Genomic DNA, 19,515 nt, shown 5'->3' on the forward strand with positions numbered 1-19,515 from the left:
TTTTTTTAAATGCTTTGAATGTTTTATAAATAATATGAATATGTCCTAACATATAATAAAAAAACTTACTCAACAACTCAAACTCGTTCTTCATATATTTTTTCGGCAATCTTCTTCATTCTTTTCGAACATTTTTATTTCTTTTGAACAAAAAATTTTGCAAAATGGGTACCCCCTTTAATAACAATTTCAACCTTTAAATAGGGTAGCCTAAAAAATGAGTTCGAAAATACCCTTTTTTGAATATGGTGGCCATTTAAAATTTTGCAAAATAGATGGTTATTATAAACTATATGTTTAGCAAAATACGGTCATTTGGATAGATATTCCATAGTTCTTTTTTTTTTTTGTAAAGTATCCTTTGATGTAATGCTCTTTTTGAAAGGTTTATATGTTAGCATTTTAATTATGCATTGCATACATGATGTGTATGTGTATGATTGAATGTATTGAAAGCAAAATATATTTAGGGTGTGCCCAAGCGTACATAGAATTATTGTATGAATATCAATTGCATTGGTTAATTTTGAATAACGTGTAGACCGAAATAATATCTTTTAATTATCATTGCCAAAATCCAAACCACCTGGGCCTATTCAAATTTAGTCCAAAGTACAGGGAGTCTAAGTGTAAAATAACCTTATCCTCACCCTTCTCCCTAGAAAATGTATGTGGTGGGAGTAGCAGCTTGCTAAAGATGATGCTCATTTTGTGCAAACAAGGCTATGGGTTGTGGCCTTCATCTCCATAACACCCCGAATTTCACCAGGCATGTTCCACTTTCTGTACTTGTTTTTCTCTCACACTAACTGTGCTTATTCTTGAAATACTATTTCTCTTCATTTTGTTTTAAATTGCGTGAAATAAATTTTTGAAAAAAAAAATAGGTGATTTTAGACATATAAATATTGGTTTGGCATTTCAATGGTGTTTGTTGAGAAACTTAGGCTCTCTTTCATGGGCGGAGCTGCCATTACAAAGTCGATCCATAACCCACCGTCCACCATTTCTGGATACCATTTCTTCATATATGTCCACCATTTCATCATATTATTAAAAAAACCTATTTTAACTTGAAAGCATATATTAATTCATTTGGAAAATGTATTATTAGATTAATTACTGGATTAATAATATTCTAGGATATAACTATATAGTAAATGGCAATTGAATTGAATCCTTAAGAAGGTGTTTTATAATAGTATCTCAATAGTAAATTACTTATATATAATCATTTTCCGTTTCAATAGGGTTTACCCCATAGTTTCACTATCGGGTAACTTAAAAACTTCATCATGGTGTTGTGGCCTTCATCTCCATAACACCCCGGACTTCAATGGGACTCATATAAGACGCTTGAAGCTCTATCGAGAAAGAAGAAGAAGAAGTCAACCAACTTCCATCAAAAGTCAACCAGATGATCCCGCCACCATTTCTGTTCATGCTCATGAAGATGAGATACCTAAAGCAACATTAGTATGGAGAGCAATCAAATTACCAATCTATTCCGTCGCACTGGTTCCCTTGACCGTAAGTTGCTGTTGTTCCAAGAAGTTGCATTCTTCGTGCACTCCAACTGCTCGATGAAATGACATGACATCGTTTCTAAATAGGTTGGAACTGCAGCAGCTTATCTTCAGACAGGCTTGTTTAAAGCCAAACAATATGTTCTGCTTTTGGCTTCATCAGTTCTTATAATCACTTGGCTCAATTTAAGGTAACAACAACACCACCTAATTCATGAAAACCTTTTTCTCTTATATATAGCAACTGCATTCATGTTCCTGTATCATCTGGGCAGCAACGATGTGTATGATTTTGATACAGGAGCAGATATAAACAAGAAAGAATCTGTTGTTAACATGATCAGCAGGTAAATTACATTAATCTCCCTCTCTCTCTCTCTCTCTCTCTCTCTCTCTCTCTCTCTCTACATCTTTCTCTCACTAAATTTTTATGTATCATGCCTATGCAGCCGATCCATGACCCTAACTGCTGCTTTGGTGTTTCTTGGTTTGGGGTGTATGGGGATTCTTTGGGCATCCATGGAAGCTGGAAATGTGAGGTCAACCTTACTACTTGCTTCTGCCATCACTTGTGGATACATATATCAGGTACTAATTCAACACGTAAAAGTAACTGAAAAGTTCCCAAAATGCATTTCTTGATTTCTACCTCAAACTTTTTTCAACTACAAAATTACACAACAATGGAACAATTATGAAACTTGGTTATTTTAATGACATTGTCCCTAAAACGCTATAACTAATCCCTTACAGTGTCCACCTTTTCGGTTGAGTTACCATGGTTTGGGAGAACCATTGTGCTTTGCAGCATTCGGTCCGTTTGCAACCACGGCCTTTTACTTGTTGCAGGGTGGCGGCATAAGGGCGGAGATGCTACCAATAACCACCACAATTCTATCTGCTTCACTCCTTGTTGGCATTACCACATCTCTTATTCTTTTTTGTAGTCATTTTCACCAGGTATTGTTTTGTTTTCTTTTTTTGCATTGTTATCTTCATCCTTCTTAGTTCTCTGAAGTTTTCTTTATTTGAAAATTCAGATTGCAGGAGATAAGGCTGTAGGAAAGCTCTCTCCACTAGTAAGTAGTTTGTCTTTTTATCACTCACTCATGGCCTCATGTGTAGTATTAGTATCCTTTCAAAAAAAGTCAATGGTTTGACTTTATACAGGTGAGGATTGGAACAGAAACAGGTTCAAATGTGGTGAAAGTGGCTGTGATTTCTCTCTATTCACTTTTGGTTCTTCTTGGCATATGCAAAGCTCTTCCAATTACTTCCATTGTAAGTTTTTAAAATGAGCATTGCTATTTCTTACACTTAATCTTATGAAAACTGACATGAATTTTGTGGGTTAGTTTCTGTGTGCACTTACAGTACCCATGGGAAGGATTGTGGTCAGCTTTGTTGAGGATAACCACCAGGTTAGTTAGTTACAAAATCACAGAAAAAGTATTGATAAATTATCGAAGTGGTTTAAAAGATTTATTTATTTTTTTATTACAGGATAAAACGAAAATATTTATGGCAAAATATTTTTGTGTTCGATTGCATGGGTTATTTGGAGCTGCTTTAGCTGTTGGAATGGTAGCAGCCAGGATCCTAACGAGAAATAATGTACCCCAACCATTAATTTCTTAATTAAAATATAAAAACTTTTTCTGTAAGTGTTACCTGAGATATGAGTGAATGTACAACGGCTTTGAACCTCTTATGATTATAATTATAAGATTGAATTAATAAAGATAATGCATAGTATTATTTTTAATTGTTAGAGGATATTTTAGACATTTAACTAATAGTTTGATGTTACATGTTAACCATGTATAAGAGGTGATTGGAGTAATTTTATAACAATACTATAAATGAAATTCAAATAAAATAAGTGGAGTTTGGTACTGAATGAATCGAGGAATAAATGGAATGATTCATTTTATTGTAATGAAAAAGATGTTTTTTTTTGTTTGAAGGCATGGAATGGAGTGTTCTTGAAAGAACATGATTTCTTTTGTTTTTTTAGTTTTCAATGTTTACATAGAGGGTGTTTTCGTCATTCCATCATTTAACCGATAGAAAAGTGCAATATAATTATTTTATTTATATAACGTATTAAATTTTTATTAAAATCTTATTTGCACTTTTATGAGATTTTATTATGCTTAATTTGTATTTTTGTAAGGAAAAAGCTCGTTAATTATAATTAAATCATGTATATGGCAAGAGTTAAAATCATATACATTGTGTTTATAATATAATATAAAAAGTTTGTATCAGAATTTATTCTCTTTTTACATTCCAACAAAAAATATGACCATGAAATGTAATGACTCGTTTCATTACCTTGTTTATTCTTTTATTTTGTCCATTCCATTTTTTCGTCGTTCCATTCCATCTGACCAACGGAAACAAATACATATATACAAAACAAAAATATCTACTTACATAGTTACATTGAACTTGAGAATCAATATAGCCCCAAAAACTTCCACCAAAAACCGCCAACAACCCCCCATATCACACCATTAACACACGCCATAACAAACCCAATTCTGAATATATCCGGGAGGTCTACATAACCAGCTGTCGACACCAAAAATAAATAAAAAATATCAGTCCTAATTCATTCATGAGAAACAATTTGCAACAAAATTATTTTTCCAACAAAATCATGTGACATAAGACTCCACTACCCACAAAGGGCCCGGTTCACAATGGAACTGAAACTCTCACACTGTAGCTGGTGAGATTCGAACCCTGACACTGATAAGTTTGAGGAAACAAAAAACACACCTCCAAAGTAGACGGCAGCCTGGCCGCTACTATAATGTGTTAAAGCGCCAAATAAGTTTGTATTAAAAGCAAGAACAAGTGCAGCCATCACCCCAGGCACCCCGGCTGCCAAGTGCATGGCTAGAAAAGCGGAATATAAGGCTCCCACGTGACCTGTTTGACTTGCAAACATGTAGTGAATCAAGAAGTAAGCTGCTTGAAGAACACAAAAAGCTAAAGGCCAACTTAATGAGAAAGATTGCAGAGAATTAGCAACATAATTTGATATCCATGTTACTAATCCAAAGTTGGTCAATTGACTAGCCATGCCCACAAGCACTGCAAACCAAGCCAAAGTGTCCCATGCCGATTTTTCATTCAAGCAGTCTTCCCATTCAAGCACTCCTAACAACAAAAGTATTGATAAACTCAGCATTGCTGTTACAACACTTGATATCCCTATTGCATCCCTGTTTAAAATATTGATAAACGGAAAATGTCACTAAGTAGTAATCAAGTTTCACATTTGTCGCTAAATAGAAAATTTTAGGGCATACCCAAATACCCATAGAGAGACAGCAAGAAGCATGGTGAAGATCATCACCCATTCATTAGTTGTGATTGGACCCATAAGCTCGAGCTTTTTGGCAGCCATGGCAGGGGCTTCTGGTGTATCTTTGGTTTCCGGAGGGTAAATTTTGTATAATATATATGGAGTAAGAAGAAGAGAAGAAAAAGCAGGTACACTCGCCGCCGTGAACCAAGAAAGCCATGGGTCTGCGACCACCACCCCGAGTTCCGCCGCTAATTGCAGACATAAGAGATTTTGTGCGGCGGCGGTGAGGAAAAGAGCGCTAGAATTACTAGTACACTGTTAGAAAAGACCACCAGATTTCAAATTGAATGCAAATATGATCAGATAAATTCAAGATTTTAGTCATGGAGGAACCTGGAACTGTGACTGAATGAGATAAGAACCAAGCTTCTTCGAAGAGGGGTCATTGGGTTTACTCCCGGCTGACAGAGACAACGACTTAATAATCGGCAAGAAAACGCCACCGGCCCTGGCGGTGGTACTAGGCATCGCCGGAGCAATCAGAGCCTCGCTTAACGTCAATCCGTAAGACAACCCTAATGTACTCTTCCCTAACCATTTGACGAAATAGGTGGCGATTCTTTCACCTAATCCAGTCTTAACGAACCCACGAGCGAAAAAGAAGGAAATCACAATCAACCAAATTACTTCATTGGTGAAAGCACTGAACGCCGTTGAGAATGATAAGGTTTTGGTTACGATGGTGGTGGTGAGGCCTAGAAAAGCCCAAGCGCCGACTGGCAATGGCGATAAAACGAGCCCGGCGATGGTGGAGAGGAATATAGAGAAGAGTTGCCATGCTTCAGGCGTGACTTCATCAGGTTGTGGGATGAAGAAACGTACAATTAAGCCAACTCCTAGTGAGACTACTAAAGGTACGATCTTTGCGCCTTGTAATTGGAATTTTGGGGATTCTATGATCGATTTGTCATCATTCGACGACGATGCTGAAAAGGGTCTGATGGGTTTCGGGAGTGGAGTAAGGATGGAGGGATTGGAGGTGGTGAAGAGGAAGAGACGGTGAGGAGTGGAGGTGATTGGTGGTGGTAATGATCGGAGGAGGGGAAGAAAGGTGCGTTTTGCGGTGGGGCAAATGAGGGGCAATGGACGGAATTTGAAGTGTAAGGAGGCTCGTGAAGATGGGGAGACTACAGCGGAGTAAACTGCAGAGCTCCCCATAACCAATTGGAGAAGAAAATGGCGGAAATTTTGAAATTGATTTATAGAATTGAACAGGCGAGTGTGTGTGATTCACCGGAACTACGAACTGAATCCGCCACATATTCTGTTTGGAGCTACATGACATGACAGGAGGGTGAATTGCATAATTTGTGAAAGGTCCACCATTTCACCACCGGAAGTAGAAGACGCTCGTGGTTAAATGGGTAAGGAGCATGTGTGGCTGTGCATGGTCACCTTTCAATGTCTTGTATGGTCCGCATGCCAAGATAGGACATCCTTTTTCCAACATTATTAAAAGAGTAAACTGCAAAATTAGTCCCTGTCGTTTTGGGATTGAAGAGTACCAAAGAATTAGCGAAAGCCTTGAAAAAATCCAAGAAATCTTTCATCTAGGTGATCAAGCCTGTAAATCCGGCATTCAATGTTCTTTCCAGGCAAAATGAATGAAATTTTCGAATCTAGACACAATGAATCTCTATTCCTCTGTTGGATTTGGGTTTAATTTCAAGAATCCAAAAACAAAATATAAGGTTTTTAATAAATGGTTGCAGGTATAGATTTAAGAAAATCCGTTTGTAGGTTTAAATAATTAAATTATTGTTATTCATTATAAGTTCAGATTTATTATACTAGATCAAAAAAGTTGCTAAATTGTATCACGGGTAAATGCCACAAAAAACACTCTTTTTACACAGAAATTCGATTTTGACACTGTGTTTTTTCTTGTGTCAATTTTGACACTGTGTTTTCCAATTTGTTACAATTCTGACCACTTGACCGGTTAACCAGGTTGCATGCTGACGTGGCATGATGACGTGTCAGTTTTGATGACGTGGCATGCTGACATGATATGCTGACGTGTCAAAATTGAATTTTTTTCTCACAAAAAACACTAAGTTTTCATTTTTTTTTATTTTGACACTACGTTTAATTTTTTCTTTCAACTTTGACACTATGTTTTTTTGTTGAACATCATTTTTTCCAATTTTGTTCAATGTTGACAATTTTCTATTTGAAACCGTATAAATATTTTTTAATACATTTAAATCGTATAAATATGTTTTTTTTTCATTTAAAAACCATAGTTTTGTATAAATACATTTTTTTACACTCAAACCATATTTTTATGTATAAATATGTATTAGCTATATAAAAACTGTATTTTATATTAATATGCAACTTTAAAATGTGTTTGAAGGTTTATAGACGTGTAGTTAATCAAAATTTGGATATTAAGTTTGCAACCCATCAAATTTTTACATCTTATTAGAAGCTTATGGTTAGTTTGATTCTCATGATATAACTAATGCTTTGAATGTAAGAAAAAAAACACATTGTATTTAAATAAAAATGTGGTTTTTAAACGAAAAAAATATGTTATACGGTTTAAAATGTAATAAAAAAAAATATATTTATACGGTTTCAAATGGAAAATAGACAAAATTGAACAAAATTCGATAAATGATGTTTGATTGGAACAAAAAAAACATAGTGTCAAAATTGAAATAAAAAATTAAACTTAGTGTCAAAATAAAAATAAAAAGTGAAAACTTAGTGTTTTTTGTGGAAGAAAAATCAATTTTGACACGTCAGCATATCATGTCAGTATGCCACGTCATCAAAACTGACACATCATCATGCCACGTCAGCATGTAACCTGGTTAACCGGTCAAGTGGTCAGAATTGTAACGAATTGGAAAACACAGTGTCAAAATTGACACAAAAAATAACACGGTGTCAAAATCGAATTTTTATGTAAAAATAGTGTTTTTTGTGCCATTTACCCGGCTCTTGATTGACATTTCTAACAACATTATTTTTGCGATTACTATGGACATATGCAATCTCAATATATGATAATATGAGTGTATTAACTACTATCATTATCAAACCACTTAGGTGTGATGATTTGGTAAGGTAAATGGAAATCCATGACATGAGACGTAACCTCATGTTCAGTAGAGCTCACCTAAAAAAACCCTAGTCCTTATTAAAAAAAAAACTACTATCATTATTAGACATAAAATTAAACGTCATATTCGACTTTTTATTTTTATTTTGTGTATTGAAATCATAAAATTAAAATTATTATTAAATAAAACAATTAATCGTTATATATATTGCTATTACTGATATATAAAGTATATCAACCAAGTGGATAGTCGAGTAAATTCCACTACCAAAACTTATCTTGCCATTTCCGGATAGCCATCCTGAGCTAGTGAGCTTCCCTCGCCTTTGTGGTAATCTTGATGAATAAAAAATGGACCATAACGATATGTTGAGCCCATGAAATGGGTTTCTTACAGGTCCATTTTTAAAGAATGGGGATGTTTAATTTTATGTATTATTTTTGATTATTTTGATTATATATTCGTGATAAGTTGAAGTAAAATTACTATAACAGTCAACCCTTGTAAAATGTAATGGTTTTTTTTTCAATACATTTTGTAAATGATATTTCGTTTGGTTCATGTCTTTAATATTTCTCAAATAAACATAAAACTATTATGGAAGTTTGTTGCTTGTCAATATATTTTGTAAATTATATTTCGTTCGATTCATATTTTTAGTATTTCTCAAATAAACATAAAACTATCTATTATTGAGGTTTGCTTCTTTCCACAATACATTTTGCAAATTATATTATTGATGTTTGTTGCTTTCCAGTACATTTGGTAAATTATAGTATTTCGTTTGATTCATGTTTTTAATATTTCTCAGATAAGTAAAGTGATAATTCAAGGCTATAAATTGCTTTTTTTTATGCTAGTTAAATAATAATTTTATGTTTATGTAATTAATTTTAATTGTTTTATTAAAAATGGTTTAAAGATGAAAAAGATGACCTGTCTATTTCTGTGTATTTAGAGATGTGATGGAGGTAGATAGAAAGATATATACTAAAAAAAACTAATGTGCCGTTTATGTGGTTTTAAGGATACGAGGAAAAATAAAATAAATATCCACTACCCTAATTACTAATAAAAATACATATACAAACAAATACAAATGAAAAGATCTTCCAACATTCATAAGTAAGAAACGAGAACTCTATGGATCGTTAATTGAACTTGTAGTTTAAATTAGCTGCCTCACGAATTAATAACATGAAATTTTACTTTATAAGAAAAAATAACATGACTTAAATCCAAATTCTTGTGTTCTGATAAGACGTACAGCGTATTGTTTATCCGTGACAGAGCTATTTCGGGACGACCCGTGAGATGAGCAAAACCGCAGTAACCAAGCAAAAATCGACACGTGGATTGGGAGTTTGGGGGAAACAAGAGGCTGCTATATTGTGGCCTGTGGGGATGGATAATCATTAAAAAAACATGCAATGTATATGCTATATACCAACCTGGATTTGTGTTCTATCGTGGCATGCTCTGACTTTGACTTTTTTGTTTAGTCAATCGTTGGTCAGCGTTATCTTTTCCTTTGAATAAGTTGTTTAACAAGTTTGAATACGTTATTCACACATAATAATGGTATTTGATCGATATTGAGTTCGCTGAATTTTATTGATGGGCTGATGGCAACTTAGCTCTTAAGTTAGGGAGATATTTTTTATGACAAGCATGATCATTTATTTGTAGCAGTTTTTTTTAAATAAAATAAAAAAATTAAAAGATCATTTATTTCTAGCTGTTTAAAATAACGGTGACTATTCGAGACTTCGTTTTTTTTTATGACAAGCATGATCATTTATTTTTAGTGCAATTCAAAAATCAAAAGACCTCTTGCTGAAGTCTGACTATTCGAGACTTTGTTTTTCAACAGGTATTAGTAATCGAAGGTCTTCAATCTCCTCGTAACTTATGCTTTAGCTTCACTCACAACCCATTTTTTTTTTTTTTTTCAAATTAGCCATAAATGATTACAACCCCAAATCAGTTAGATTGAAATATGCTTCAATAATCTTGTTTTACTCTTATTTGTTTGTTAATCGATCAATTTCTTAATTAGATATCAACAAAATCAATATCATTAATAATTTTTGAGATTATTATAAGGCAACTACTGTCGATTTCTTAATGCAAAGCCGCCGAAAAAATGTAATTATCTTTGCTTGTTTTGTTTCAATTAGTTTATTATTTCTTTCGGAATTCCAATCATTCTTCGTTTCAACGTAATATATATTGTCAAAACCCTAATCTTGGAAATTTGATGAGTTTAAATGTTTTGAAATTAATTTTTCACTATGTTTATTTTTTCAATATATGTGTGGCGTTTTTCATTTTTGTAATCATCATTGCAATAGGTAATCGGAAGTAAAAGAAACATAATAATAATAATAATAATAATAATAATAATAATAATAATAAGTGGTATGTAATAACCATCTTGTAATAATTTTTTGGCATTTTAGACATAATTAAATATAATATGAATATGATTTTTCATGTATATATGTCTTTATGGTTGTGTTCTTTTCTTATCTTCTTGTTTTTTCTTATAGGTTGGAGTTTGGTAGTGATAGATTGCACTTGTAGTGAACTCATTTCTCGGCTAAGGAAAATGAATTTGCTAAAGATGTCGATTTGATAACTCTAATATTCATCATAAAAACGAAGTATATTGTTATTGTGGGTAAAACATTATAAGTTCATTGTTATATTTGTTTTATTATAGGCGAAAAATATTATAAGTACGTTGTTATTTTTTAGAATAATAATAAGATGTATAGTGCTACATAGTTACATAAACTGTGAGGCTCTCGTAGCATTTTTAGAAGAAAAGTTGGTCACTGACTCTTCATAATCAATATTTTCCAATACGTTATTCTCAATAACTAGCATGCCAATTCATTATGCATTCTTCGTGACATTGTGGATCGTAAGTATGACTTTAATGACCCCAGTTTTGATCTCTATTAACACCCCCATTATCAACATTAATATCACCATTATTTTGATTATGAGAAGAAACTTAAGGTTTTTTTTCGGATAAATATATCAAGAGCCTTACTTTGAGACTTGCTTAATTCATCATATCTTTTCCATTTTTACGTTTTTCACTACCTAGTAGATGCCTATGAGACATAATTTTTGAAAATTATATATGAGATAACATTAACAACAATGTAAAAAATCATAAACATTATTCTAATCAGCTAAGTAGATGCCACAAAACAAGAACATAATTACATAAACTAGAAGGATAAAGGATCTATAAATTATAGGAATCACTAAAAACATAAATCAGATTTTGTAATGCACTAATGTGGAGTCAGAAATTCAGTCATTCAAAATATGTATGTTAGTGTGTTACTTCGTTAAACGAGAGGTGATTAGATTAAAAAAATCAAGAATAATGGAATACTTGTTAAATTCAGTCGGCGATAAAAATGAGAGTGGGGGTGCAATAAAAATGAGAGGCAGTCCAGTGGGCTCAAAAAATCAAGAAGCAAGAAACATCGCTTTTGTAACACCCAAGTTTTGGTAAGTTTCCCTTTTAAGTCCCTAATGTAAAATTTCTTTCGATTTAGTCCCTTGGTTAGTATGTGGGGCATACTCATTGAGTACGTTTAGCGTACTAGCCACATAATTGGTCACAAATATTAACCACGTACGTTGGTCGTACGTGGAGTACACATGGCATACGTATGTATGAGCTAAACCCTAGTTTTTAGGGTTTGCACTCTATTTAAGGACCTTAAGTCCCCCAAGTCCCTTACCTTTTTCAGCCTCCATTGCCCTTGAAGTGAAAATCTAGAACCCTAAGCAACCTTTAGTGAATTTGTGAGCTTCTTGAGTTATTTTTGGTGTTCTTTAGAGCCTTTGAAGAAGAAGGAAGCTTGAGAAGAAGACAGGACGTTGGAAGAGCTTGTAGATCCAGAAGTTTGGCACCATTTCTGACCCATTGAAGGTATCAAGCTTAAAACTTGACCATTGCATGCTTAGATCTAGTTTTAGGGTGGAAAATGTCATCTTTTGGTCCCATAGTTTGGATTCTTGGAGTTAAGGAACTTCATACCATATGAGTTGTCCTTTTGAGCTCTTTGAGGTGTTTTGAGTCATAAAAATCGGATCTTGATGGTTAAGCCTCAACCATGCAAGTGTTAGGGGCCATCCAAGTGTGCTTATAGACTTGATTCATGTTTTGAACCCCGTCCTTGCATGCAAAATCATAAAGTTTGCAACTTTACGGCTTAGGACATTTCTAGGGATCTGGATCTAAGTTTTGGATGTAAGGTCTTAAAGGATTAAGACATGGAAGTAAGATTGGGTTGGCAGACCAGTACGTCGTGCATACTCAAGTGTATGTTATGCGTACTAGGTTAGCACCTCGACCCCTGGTCAACACCAGTGTACGTTGGGCGTACAAGCCAAGTACATCGCACATACACAATATGTGGGCTTGGAAGATTTTGGGGTTGTTTGGTGTTGGGCTTTAGACTTGAAAATTTTGGGCCTTGAGCCCACCCGAATGTAGAAAGTAATTTTTGGGCCTAAGGCCATGTTTGGGGTCCTTGGGCCATATTGGGCCTTAAAGGCCCTATGGTGGGCTTGGATGCCTTTTTGGATTTTTGTGGATTTGGGTCTGGGAGAGAAAGAGGCCCGATAAGGCGAAGGTAAAGGAGTCTTTTTGCCTTAAGTCAAGAATTAGGGTTTTGGACTTTTGGGTTAGATTGTGACCTAATTTCTAATTAGGGTTTTATGCTTGTGCGGTAAGGAGAGGAGTTCGCGAGTCATCCACTGAGTGCGATTTGATACCCACAGTCTGAGGCGAGTGTTCCTTTGCAGTAGTCATTGGTCAAAGGAACCAAGGCCGACCCACTAGTTTATGTTATAACATGAAGATTGTCTTTGTGATAATTTCCAGTTATGTCTAGGGATGAGATTTAGAACCGGAAAACCGTAACCGGAACCGTTAGAACCGGAATATATAGAACTAGTTCCGGGTTTAAAAATTGGCTTTATCCGGGTTCCGGGTAATCCGGGTTTGGGTACATCGGGTCCGGGTAAACTGGGTCTAAAAACCGGAACCGATGTTTGGCACTACTTTTAGGGTCGGAACCGGATTTTATGAAACGTTTAAAAGATGCATATCTCATTTGTTTCAACTCCGATTGACATGCGGTTTTTTCCAACATGTAGTTTAGAGTTTGTACATGATTTTAGACTATAAATTTGCCATTTTTAGTTTTATATTCATTGAGTTACAGTCCCTCAAAGTCGAGATATCAAAGCTGGAAGTTTTTAGTTTTTCAGTTTTTTTGTATTCAGTGAAAGTTTTAAAACATGCATATCTAATTCGTTAGAAATCGGATTGACATGTGGTTTTCTCCAACTTGTAGTTTACAGTTTATACATGAGTTTAGACTATAATTTTGTCATTTTTGGTTTAACATTATATGATTTATAGTCCTCCGAAGTCGGGATATCAAAATTGAAAATTTCCAACTTTTCAGCTATTTGTTTTTGTACTTTGTATTATGTGAAAATGTTAACACATGCATATCTCATTCGTTTAATGTCGGATTGACATGCGGTTTTTTCCAGAGTGAATTTTAGAGTTTGTACATGATTTTAGACTATAATTTTGCTAATTTTGATTTCATATTCAATGAGTTACAGTCCCCCAAAGTCGGGATATCAATATGAAAATTTTCAAAGTTCAACCCACTAAGTAATAAGTAATTACAAAAAAATTCCGGTTTTTCCGGGTTTTTGGTTCTAAACCCACTTTATCCTGTTCCAACCTACCCACTTTGATGTTTCCGGGTTTTCCGGTTCTAGACCCACTTTATCCGGAACTGGTTCCTATATACCGATCCGGTTTTCGGTTCTACAAAATCCCGTTAACTGGTTCCGGGTTTTCCGGGTCCGGGTCCATATAGTCCGGGTTTGGACCCACTTTCATCCCTAGTTATGTCTATATTTGCTTGATGAATCTGTGATTACTGTTATGATATTATATGGTAGTAGTATGGGGTGAAATAGACTTGGTATCCGGTTGAAATAGATTGAAGTGGTAGTAGTATGGGGTGAAATAGACTTGGTATCTGGTTGAAATAGACTGAAGGGATAGGTCAGCACCCAAATATGCTTGGCAGTATCCGGTTGAGATAGACCGAAGGGGTAGGCCAACACCCAGATATGCTCGGTAGTATTCGATTGAAATAGACCGAATGGGTAGGCCAACACCATATATGCTTGGCAACATGTTTGTTTAGTATGTGATATGTTGGGGGAACTCACTAAGCTTTGTGCTTACAGTTTTCAGTTTCTGTTTCAGGTACTTCCAGTTCGAAGGGAAAGGGCTCGACTTGATCGCACCACATCACTCTATGTTTTTCCACACTTAGTAATTTTTGGATTTGTCCTTTGATAATATGATACAATGTGACTCTTTTGAATATTTTGGTATTTGTTTCTTATGAATTGGATGAATTTAAAAACAAAATTTTATCTGTATTTTTGGGATGTTTACAGCTTCAGTTTTATAGTTGCCACAAATTTGGAATTTTGGAATTTGAACAAACTGTGAGCACTTGCTTGTCGAAAATCTGCATTAGCCATTATTATACCAAATGAAATTTTTTACTTTAAGCCTACTTTTTAAATATAAGTTGTTACAATTTTAAATGTAGTGTGGTCTCTTGGAATTGAAGGGTGTTTTAGATTTCATTTAAAAATAACTTATTGACTTTATAGCTATTTGAAAAGTTAACAAGTCAAAAAAAAATGTTTGCCAATGTGAAAGATTTTTAAAATAACTTTTCATCAACCCTTTAAAAAAGAAGATTTCAGTAAGTTAGAATTTTAAACTTTTCAAAACTCCTTATGACTTTTTGGGTTGTAAAATCTAGAATACCCCTTACAAGATGTATAAGTTAAGAGAAACACTTTTTAAAAAATAACTTTTTGACTTGTTAACTTTTCTCACTACAAAAGTTAATCCAAATGTTTTTTAAAACTCATTTTCTTACAACCATAAGTCAATGAGTCCTTTCGCGTAAAAGTCCTTTTGAGATTCAAAATGAAATTCCAAACACCCTCTTGGAACAAAACATGATGGTATTTTGTCTTTGGGATTACCAGTTTGTCGGTTATTGGACAATGGACAATGGACTGAATCATATGCCAATCTATCTCATCTTATCCATATGTATCTTTTCTTCTATCTCTTCTTATGCCTTATCATTCTATTATCTCATTCTTATACTCTACTATTTACTAATCTTCTCGAATAACATACACCACTATTCTTCCCAATCATCTAACTCTTTTATCTGTAACGCCATGTTACGAATCGTTTCCTAATGCGGGGTGGTGACCCAAAGACCGAGTATCATCAGGATTAGGGCCTTTGAAGAAAAGAGATTTAGACCCATTTGGGTATGGGTAATGTAATTTGGATGATCTAGGAGTTTAGTTTGTGTTTTGGAGCCAAGGGGTATTTCGGTAAAGTGTCAGTACGGGCATTTATGGAAATTGGAATTTTGTTTGGGAAGATTTTATGAGTTGATAGAAGTGTAGAGCTTCTCATTACCTATTCGTGGATATAAGGATCATCGGAAACTGACTTATAATGAAGAAGTTATAGCCTTCGGAAGATTCATGGTTTTATGGTTAAAGCAAGTACGTAGGGCGTACACATGTGTACGCATGGCGTACTAGTTCTAAGGCCGGTACGCGAAGCGTAAAATGGTGTACATTGGGCGTACAAATCATTTTGATCGCGGGTGCTCTAGGGAGTACGTTGGACATACCAGAAGTATGTTGGGCATACTCCAGTCAGACACAAACCCCAATTTAGGGTTTTGGACCCTATTTAAGTTCCTTAACTCACCACCAAACCCTATTATCTTCATCCTCCATCCCACCAAACCATAGAACGAAACCCTAGCCCCATTTGAGTGATTTTTGAGCTTTTGGTGGTATTTCATTCTTTTTGGTGTTCATAGAGGAAGAAGGGACTTCTTAGAGAAGTGTGGGATTGCTTGAAGCTTTTGGATCCAGGCTTCTTGCATTTTGATCTACACTTTGGAGGTATAAAGTTTCTATCTTGATGTCTCTACGTGTTAGATCTAGTTTAAGGAGTAATTTGGGTTCTTTTTGGTCCTTAGATTAATCCTTGTAAGTATGAGTTACTCCAAGAGCTTATAATGATAGATCTTGGCCTTTAGGAGATCCCTTGTTCATAAAAATGTCATCTTGATGAGTTATTTTGGAACATGCATGATTTTGAATGTTTATTATGGATGTTATTAAGGATTTGGTCCCATTAAGCCATGCAAAGGAGTAAAGTTGCCAACTTTACGTGTTAAGACATCTCATTAGGGTCACATCTAAGTTTGGAAGTCATTAGCTTAACCATTAAGCGCTTAATATGGATTTTTGGTCCCTGATGAGTACGTTGGGCGTATGCAGGAAGCACGCTTAACGTAATGAAGGTTTTGTGCATCATCCGTTTGTACTCTATGCTTTGAGGGTGACTACTCCCTAGTTTGCCATTTTGGGCTTTTTGAGATTTGGGCCATTGGACTTCTGACTTTGGTCATGGATGAACTTAGGGTTTTATTGGAAGTAGTTCCATGATGGTTTTGGGTCCTAATCGGGTTATTGGGGCATAATGGGCTTTTGTTGCTTTTGATTTGGGCTTTGGATTGCCATTTTGGGTTTTAGGCTTTTTATGCATTTTGGGTTGGGACTTGGTTACGGAACTAGTAAGAAAAGGGTAAAATGGTCATTTACCCTTTAGGAAGTTGGTTTATGGAGTGGGCCTCGGATTTTCGGTTATCTGGTTAATTATTGATTAAGGTTGTATTTATTGTTAGTTGGTGCGAGGTTATCCGGTTCAGCGGCCCGAGTAGTTATTTGATTATCAGCAGATTGAGGTGAGTCTCCTCACTGAGTTTAGTGGGTCAAAGGCACCAATGTCGTGTAACATCCCAAAATTCAAGAAAAAAAAATTCATTTTTAATATGACTAAAAGACATTTTTAACTTTGTTCACACACTGAAAAGCATTTAAAATAAAACATTTATCAGAGTGCATTCCTAGAAATCACACATTGCAGAAAACATGGGTATATGCGTTGCGATCATCCCAAGCTCCTTTATTTGAAAGCCGAAGGTACCTGAAACCAAAACTGAAAACCGTAGGCACGAAGCTTAGTGAGTTCCCCAAATACCACATACTATACAATTAACATACTGCCTAGCATATCCGAGTGCTGGCCTACCCTTTCGGTCTCTTTCAACTGGATACTGCCTAACATATCTGGGTGCTGGCCTACCCCTTCAGTCTTTTTCAACCGGATAAGGGGTCTATTTCACCCCTACCCCTACCACATAATATCCTAGCATATAAGCATATAAATCGCATACTGTCATACATAACTGTGAGCCATACATATCATTCATATATCATAATTAATAAAGGTGCTATGTGTCGTACATAGTATTGCCATTATGCCACGGGCCGCCTTGTGGTCTTTCTTGCCAAGTCTGGGGCCACTCCCTGGGTCTTATAGACAAGTGCCAAGAGCCACCTCCTGGTTTTCCATGCAAGTATCACAAAGACAACTAACATATATATTGTTCTACTTAGCTAATTAGCATATAGTATGCCAGGAGCCACCTCATTGCCTTTCATACATAATGCCTAGGGCTAACCCCTGGTCTTCCTACAATACATAAACCAAATGGGCCAACATTGGTGCCTTTGATCCATACAATCAGTGAGGAGACTCACCTCGAACGTCAAAGCTTACTGCACGAAATCCTTAGTTGCTGCCCTGACAATCCCCCGAGCTATCCATACCAAAACATCACCTAATTAGTAATTAGGTTCCAAACCAGGATCCATAATCCTTACTTGGGGTGAAATGACCGTTTCACCCTCGACCTATCAAGGCCCGAATTATAAAATCCATGAAAGCCTATCAATGGCCTAATTTTCCAAATTAGGCCCAACCCCTACATGGAACAACCCTTTTGAACCCATTCCATACTTCATAACCCTACAGGGGTCAACCTTGGTCAAAGTCAACATACTAGTCAAAGTCAAAGTCAACGGTCCGAGTTGACTCATATAAGTATGAGTTATAGAGAACAGTTATTTCCAAAAGAGACATGATATATTTCAATATACATAATTGAGGTTTTATTTAAAGTTGAAATTAACAAAATACCTTATCTTGAGGATTTTGATTTCAAGAACAGAAAAAAAATGTTATGTTAACATTTAAAATCTTTTTAAATAGTGCAAGAGATGTTAATTTAGCTATGACAAGGTTGTTAAAATGACAAGAAAAATACTTTTCAAACATCAAATATCTTAACCCATATAAGATGCCCCTAAACCCTTGTTACAATGTTATTGCAGCTAAAACAAAAAGAACAAAAACACATGTAATCATATTGTGATATATGATGATTTTGGAGTCCTTGAATTTTTGTACAAAAGATCTCTTAGGAAGAGAGGTGAGACTCCAATATCTCACATGGTATCATAACCTAAAAACTCAAGACACGTCTAGTCTAATCTCATCATTCATCAAGACTTATTGAAGTCCCACATCGACTAAACACAGTCTTATCTACCTCTATATAAGTAGGTCCATGATGGTTTTGGGGCCGAATCGGGTTATTGGGCCATAATGGGCTTTTGTTGCTTTTGATTTGGGCTTTGGATTGCCATTTCGGATTTTGGGCTTTTTATCCATTTTGGGAGGGAAAACGAAACATTTCCTTATAAGGGGAGTGGATACCTTTCCTATCACAATGTGTTTTAAAACGATGATGGTAGCAGATCCCATAAGAGCTATGCACTTAAGCGTGATCGGGCGGGAGTAGTACCAAGATGGGTGACCCCCTAGGAAGTCCTTGTGTTGAGTAGACGAGAGCGGACAATATTGTGATACATTACAGAGGGGATGCTACACCTGGGATGAGTTTGTGACCTGATTTAGAGTCGAGTTTGCACCAGCTATTGAGGTTTAGCAAGTGGTGAAGGAGTTTTCAGGACCTGCGCCAGACGATTGAGACAGTGGTAGAGATCATTGCCAAGTTCCGGGAGAGAGCTTTATTGGTTTTGCAGTATGCTGCGGGCGAGGAGATGAAGAAAGTGAGATATCATGACATGTTGAGAGATGAAATTAGGGAGTTCGTGAGTCTATCAGGGGTATGAGACCCTGAATGATATGATTGCTAGAGCCCGAGAGCATAAGATTGATTTGGAGCAGCTCGGGAAGAGGAAGCCAAAGAAAACTCAGATTTCAGTGGGTAAGGTGAAGAGGTTTAGGACTCAGGATTCACGTTCGAGAGGCCATCAGGGTCGGGGACGTTGTTCCAAGTGCGGGAGGACCCATGAGGGTAGGGAAGGAGCCCCAACAGCGAGGATTCGATCATTTCAGTGTCAGTCAGGGGAGGCTAGAGTTTCAGCATATGTTATTGCAGGCATGTTACCATTTGCTTTCTTCATGCTT

The 19,515-nt window shown here is 35.6% G+C and overlaps 2 protein-coding genes across 2 annotated transcripts; one reads left to right on the plus strand and one right to left on the minus strand.

Moving 5' to 3' along the window:
• Window positions 1–615: 615 nt before the first annotated feature.
• LOC111913253 (2-carboxy-1,4-naphthoquinone phytyltransferase, chloroplastic) lies at window positions 616–3,291 on the plus strand. Its single transcript, XM_023908970.3, has 10 exons — window positions 616–769; window positions 1,251–1,530; window positions 1,614–1,717; window positions 1,802–1,873; window positions 1,976–2,114; window positions 2,280–2,486; window positions 2,567–2,605; window positions 2,697–2,807; window positions 2,882–2,947; window positions 3,030–3,291. The coding sequence occupies exons 1-10, from the start codon at window positions 726–728 to the stop codon at window positions 3,162–3,164; spliced, it is 1,197 nt and encodes a 398-aa protein (XP_023764738.1). The 5' UTR covers window positions 616–725; the 3' UTR covers window positions 3,165–3,291.
• A 540-nt stretch (window positions 3,292–3,831) lies between these two features.
• On the minus strand, window positions 3,832–6,264 carry LOC111913252 (dicarboxylate transporter 2.1, chloroplastic). Its single transcript, XM_023908967.3, has 4 exons — window positions 5,242–6,264; window positions 4,850–5,163; window positions 4,314–4,762; window positions 3,832–4,103 (listed from the first exon to the last, which is right to left on the minus strand). The coding sequence occupies exons 1-4, from the start codon at window positions 6,064–6,066 to the stop codon at window positions 3,988–3,990; spliced, it is 1,704 nt and encodes a 567-aa protein (XP_023764735.1). The 5' UTR covers window positions 6,067–6,264; the 3' UTR covers window positions 3,832–3,987.
• Between the last annotated feature and the right edge of the window lie 13,251 nt (window positions 6,265–19,515).

Source organism: Lactuca sativa, chromosome 5 (assembly GCF_002870075.4).
Source record: "Lactuca sativa cultivar Salinas chromosome 5, Lsat_Salinas_v11, whole genome shotgun sequence".
Classification (NCBI taxonomy): domain Eukaryota; kingdom Viridiplantae; phylum Streptophyta; class Magnoliopsida; order Asterales; family Asteraceae; genus Lactuca; species Lactuca sativa.